Source organism: Limulus polyphemus, unplaced genomic scaffold (assembly GCF_000517525.1).
Source record: "Limulus polyphemus unplaced genomic scaffold, Limulus_polyphemus-2.1.2 Scaffold7046, whole genome shotgun sequence".
Lineage (NCBI taxonomy): Eukaryota > Metazoa > Arthropoda > Merostomata > Xiphosura > Limulidae > Limulus > Limulus polyphemus.
In genome coordinates this window covers 8,034-14,410 of record NW_013672656.1, presented here as the reverse complement: position 1 = coordinate 14,410, position 6,377 = coordinate 8,034, and the positions used below count along the sequence as shown (strand labels likewise).

Here is a 6,377-nt window from a genome sequence, read left to right as displayed (position 1 = left end):
GCAGTTGTAACAGTTTGCATATAACATGTTTCACTACTACAGTTGTAACAGTTTGAATAAAATGCTACAAAACTACAAGCTTCACTACTACAGTTGGTATAACAAGCTTCACTACAGTTGTAACAGTTTGAATAAAATGCTACAAAACTACAAGCTTCACTACTACAGTTGGTATAACAAGCTTCACTAACCATATTTTATATTCATCTGATTATAATTGACTAATAATTAATATCACTTTTTAAGTAGATAGTTTTAATTATTTGAATGACTTTAATTAAAACAGAAATGGTGTATTGAACTTCTTTTACCTCGTGTTGTTGTGTTGAGATAACGGTTGACAAAAGCTTTGAATCAAGAAAACAATCAAAATTGAATTTTAAGATCTAAGCTTGTAGTTTTGGAGCATTTTATGCAAACTGTTACAACTGTAGTAGTGAAACTTGTTATATGCAAACTGTTACAACTGTAGTGAAGCTTGTTATACCAATTGTAGTTTGTTTCATATCTTGTTGAATTTATAACCATATTTTATACTCAGGAACAAGAACACAGTAATTGTTTCATATCTTGTGGAATTTATAACCATATTTTATACTCAGGAACAAGAACACAGTAATTGTTTCATATCTTGTGGAATTTATAACCATATTTTATACTCAGGAACAAGAACACAGTAATTGTTTCATATGTTGTTGAATTTATAACCATATTTTATACTCAGGAACAAGAACACAGTAACTGTTTCATATGTTGTTGAATTTATAACCATATTTTATACTCAGGAACAAGAACACAGTAATTGTTTCATATCTTGTGGAATTTATCTACTGTGTTCTTGTTCCTGAGTATAAAATATGGTTATAAATTCAACAACATATGAAACAATTACTGTGTTCTTGTTCCTGAGTATAAAATATGGTTATAAATTCAACAACATATGAAACAACTACCGTGTTCTTGTTTCTGAGTATAAAATATGGTAAAAGGTTCCATGATTTTTTACTGAATTGAAAATTCAAATTTTTTAAGGAGAAATATCCATTTTTTTTAACGTTAATCATTTTTCTGGAAAGATAATCTACAATCTCAACAATTCATACCTGATTTCCTTTAAAAACTCTTTCCGCAACAACAGTAGGGACAGCTCCAGTAATCCAGTACATTATGATGGCTACAGTCATGGTTGGTACTGCATAATATAAACAAAGGCCAGAAGGAGTCTCTTTGGAGAAATATGAGCAGCGATACAATAACCAGTAAAAGAAGCCAACAGTGAAAACAAATGAGAAACAAGCTTGACACAGATGCGCAGTTTCATAATCTGTTGGAAAGCTGGACAAGTGACTCAGGAATGGTGAAGCGATACATGGAGATTGTTCTTCACGGCACTTCCAAAATAAGGAACCACATCGAACAGAACCCATTAATAACAGTAATTCCAGTGCTTCAGTCAGTAAAAATACCAGGTCTGGGCTTGGTTTATGTTTCTCACAAGTTTTTGGTTTATTAATAAGTCTTGCTATTAAACATGCCTGTAAGAGGAACTGACAACATTTGTCCTCGTGAACGATGTAACTATTAGAGAAGAAACTAATGAAATACAGAAAAATAAGAAGAGAAATATTGGAATGGTAAATCCTCAAAAATGCAAGGTTCTTCCAGACAAATTTCACACAATAAAATAATGAAGGTAGTGAAATTACAAATACAGTGATAAATAAAGTTAAGTTTCCTGAGTTTAACATCTTAGAAAGAAATGAAAGGTCCATTATGTATAGAGTTAAAGCCACTATTAGCGAGGCTGCTGCTAATCGGAGAAGGTGAGATATATCTGTTTCTATGTTTTCTGACAGAAAAGTGAAGACTATACAAAAAACTGTTGTAACTGTCAGGACAATCAGACCATTGGTCATTAGAAAGAGATCAAAAGTAGCCCACTTTTGGTCACATATTTTTTTAATAGTTTTTAAATACTCGTAATAGCCATTGTGTATGTTTGCAAGATTGTTCCATGCTTCACTCAGTTTTGTAAAGTTGGACATTGCACAGAAAACAGGCCAGGTTTTATTGACTTCAATTAACACATTTTCAGCCTCGAGGAATTCACTTCGTATCTGGTGGTCCAGGTTGGTGAAGTAAACGTCTAAGTATTGCTGTATTTGGAAACTGTTGATCATTAGAATTTCAGTTGCCGCTGACAATGACATCAGTTTATTAAACTCTCTGTCTTGAAAACCAGATGACACATTAACGTAGAAAAGTGACGGGATGACCGAGCCAAGGCTTGAGAATGGAATTGGAAGGCCCAGAAGAAATGAGAGGGTTGGCACTAAATCAACTTGATGTACCAATTCTAGAAACTCCTAGATTAAAGAGAATAATCAATAAATAACTACCAAACACATACAAGTTGCAGAGGGAGTATTTTTCAAGTACAGAATCAGAGAAATTTGGCAAACAAGTATTTTCATTTTTAATGAATTAAATACAGATATTGTTTATTTTAAGGATTTGTGAAATATGAGCTAGGCCTACATCACAAAAGGTTTTAGCTAAGAGAATTACTCAAAAATTAATTTATTTCATTTTTTTAACAAGTTTCCATGACAATAATGCTATAGTACAAATGATATTTATAACCACAGACAGGTGATACTAACATATATCTTACACAATATCTGGCCATTTCATAAACATTTTACATCAATCATTTTCCTGATTACTCTAAAAAACCTGTGGTTAACTGAGATTTTTGAAGGAAAACTATGAAAAAGGTCACAAAATTACTTCCATTACAAAAATAGTATGGAAAAGAATATTCTTTCTTACTTAGTATTTTTGTAACATTCAAATTCTTACTGAAATAAAATTAATAAATTAAACCACTTTCTTGTATAATTTCGAAATAAGCTACTACAAAATGTGACAGACAGATAGAAGTGGAGGATTGTGATAGCCAACCTTCCTGAGGAAGATGGCATATGATGATGATAACAAAATGAAAAACCTACTTTCACTAACTGAAGATGCAAAGCTTACCACAGGATGTTCATCAAATAATTTAGAAGGGGTATAGATGAAGAGAGCAGATGTCAATTCATCTCTGCTGTCTCCACCATGATCACCTGACGATGTCATTCCATGATCTCCAAACACAAAAAGCACCGTGTCGTTATTCAAAAGTGAGGCAACGGAACTGAAACACACACACTATATATATTAATAAAAAAAGTACAAAAAAGAAAGACTTTAGCAAATATAAAATAGGCTTAACATTCAAATTTCCTTAACTCTTCAGTCATTTCTATTTAATTAATATTAGAATATTATTCAAGAAGTTCAGGGGGTTGTAATCTCTTTCACCACAAACTTATCATTGAACTTTTAAATAAACCAACACGCAATTAAAAATAGAAGTCAAAAGACTACTTCTCATCCAGAGTTATTGTCTTTCAATAACAAATAATGATTGTTTCAATTATTTTTTTTATATATTTTTAAGTCAGTATAAGCTTAGTTTATTTATATTTTTAGTAACTCTATCAAATATCTTTGAAAAGTTACATTATATGCACAACAAACACACCTTATAATGTTGTTCATCTGGGCCAACTTCTTTGCCATTTCTGGATGTGATGGTCCAAATCTATGACCACAGTGATCAATACCTAAAAAATGTGCAATGATAACATCCCAATCTTCTCTCTCCATTTCAGGTATTAAGTGCTTAATGATCCCATTATCCACTGTATGCAAATCCTGGGAAGAAACAAGAACACAGGGATTCTGGTGTAGATTTTAGATATACAAACACACTATTACACAGAGATTCTGGTGTAGATTTTAGATATACATACACACTATTACACAGGGATTCTGGTGTAGATTTTAGATATACAAACACACTATTACACAGAGATTCTGGTGTAGATTTTAGATATACATACACACTATTACACAGATATTCTGGTGTAGATTTTAGATATACATACACACTATTACACAGAGATTCTGGTGTAGATTTTAGACATACAAACACACTATTACACAGAGATTCTGGTGTACATTTTAGACATACAAACACACTATTACACAGATATTCTGGTGTAGATTTTAGATATACATACACACAAAATCTGCTGTAATACAGAGATGCATTTTTAATATGCAAAAATAGCAGTTGGGTTAGTTATTGGATCATATAAACGTTCTGTAAATATTTGTTTGTTGTGGTAGCCCTGATTGTAAAAGGATTATCAAATTAGGCCCAAACTTATAATACTTTTTTGTTTAGCCATGTAGATGGAACTTTTACATTTACAACACTATATGAAATACCGTGAAAAATAAAATAAGTTAATATGCTTACCTTAACGTTAAAAGATGGATAAAAATAAGATCTGTGAAATTTCTTAGGAAATAAACCTTTCCAAGTGTCGTCTCCCATAAAGATAATTTTTTTACTATTACTATGCATTTGGCTGATCAGATTATCTTCTGAAATTTCATAACTTGCAAAGTTGGCACTAACATCTATAAAAGTTGGAAGACTACCAGTCATCAGTCCTTTTAGTCTTTGAAGTGTGGTGGTAGGAGGGTCAGCAATAAATGGATATAAAACACTACCAGTTGGATGCCTTTGCTGGAGTTCTTTAAAAATAGATAATTTATTTTCAAAGAAGTGTCCGTTTCCACGATCCATGCTGCTCAAAGTTTCATTTTCTTGAAAAACTGTAAAGTCGTATCTTAACCCATCAAGAATTACCATAACAGCTTTAGAAAAACGTTTTTTAAATACGCAAAGGTTTTCTCTTGTAATTTCGTTTCCGAATTCATTTCTAAAGGGTTCCCTACATACTCTCGATATCAGCGGTAATTTGCGCAAAACGGAATCATTGCGAAGACTGCAATGTCGCTGTACGATTTCCGAAGTTTTATTGAGGAATCTAACTAAATCTTCATGGTTACTTTTCCTCTCAATCACAACTCTCTTCAACAAGAATCCAGATGCAAAAAGATAAATGCCATAAAAATACAAAAAACAAATCCAAGATACTAAACACACGTGCTTGGAAGTACGACCCATCGCAGTGGTTGCGCTACCTATACACCAAAAAAACAAACAAACAAAAACTCATCCTGCATAATAAAAGGTAAGGTCATAAAAAATATTATGATATACTATTTATTAATTTAATTTTAAGTTACTAAAACAGGCATGTATCGTTTATAACGGCAATTTACCCTCGTCGCCAGTGGATAAACATATTAAATCCTAACATACAAATGCAAACGACTCAGAAACTACAACTTAATTATGAACATTTTCTGGAATACTCATTAGTAGAAACTGACTTTTTAGAAAGGATAAACCCTCCGGTGTCTCAGCGGAAAGTCCAATAATTTATAGTGCTTAAAATGGGGTTTCAGTACCCGCGGTGGGTAGAGCACAGATAGCCCATTGTGTAGCTCTGCGTTTAACAACAAACAAGAAAGTGTTATTCAGTAAGTTTCGTAGATATTGAGATAGTTGAAACAGCTCTTCTTCGTTTAATAACATAGTCATTATGTAGTTTTTAACTTTATAAATAATTAAACATTAAACGAAAACAAACAACAAACTTAGATTAACATGTAAACCTTATTATTTATTTGCACTAAAAATAATTTTGGCGAATAAAATTCGTTTGGAGGATGTTGTTTTTTCAAGTAAATATGCTTTATTAAGAACTCTGCCAATAATAATTGACCCAATTTTTCAAGATTGTGGCAAATTTCAAATTATCATATAGCGTAGTATCAAAAATAAGTTCTAAATTTGAATATTCTATAATCGATGTTGCATGATATATGTATGTATGTAAATATAAAACTTTCTTCAAATTCTTGCAAAAATTGGATAAGAAATAATAATTAGCATCATTATTAGCATTAGTCTTATTGTTTAATGACAAATAAGACGGCTCTACTTTCCAGCTAGAGATACCTGAAGAAGGGCGTTGTACGAAAAGTGGTATCTACAATAGTTTATATTAATATGTATGTGTCATTAACACCTTGTTGTCTTCGGTGGTTTAACCTACAACATAATTTTGTTGTTGTTGTTTTTTCTCTGAAATGTATTATAATCAAGCTTATTCAGCAAATGGCGTTTGCGCCGTAGGAACTCAACTTTGGTGTATTATTGGATAAAAATGAAATCATCACGAAGAAAATAAAACATTAAAAAGTTCATTTTAATAATTATACTGTCCTTGGAATTAATCATATATAAAAGTTTTATGTATCAAAATAGACTATTGTTTTATAATTATTTTGAAATTAATTATTATTAAATTTTTGTCAACCAAAGAGGACGCTAAGTTACAATAAAC

The 6,377-nt window shown here is 31.4% G+C and overlaps 1 protein-coding gene across 1 annotated transcript in view; it reads right to left on the bottom strand.

Annotated features, from left to right (window-relative positions):
- LOC106474299 (GPI ethanolamine phosphate transferase 3-like) overlaps positions 1 to 5,089 on the bottom strand; it is a 9,831-nt gene extending 4,742 nt beyond the window's left edge. The window contains exons 1-5 of the mRNA XM_022402621.1: positions 4,373 to 5,089; positions 3,590 to 3,762; positions 3,043 to 3,199; positions 1,104 to 2,366; positions 893 to 905 (exon numbers count right to left, since the gene is read on the bottom strand). Of these exons, the coding sequence (XP_022258329.1) occupies positions 893 to 905; positions 1,104 to 2,366; positions 3,043 to 3,199; positions 3,590 to 3,762; positions 4,373 to 5,089 (2,323 nt within the window). The remainder of the gene's footprint in view (positions 1 to 892; positions 906 to 1,103; positions 2,367 to 3,042; positions 3,200 to 3,589; positions 3,763 to 4,372) is intronic.
- Between the last annotated feature and the right edge of the window lie 1,288 nt (positions 5,090 to 6,377).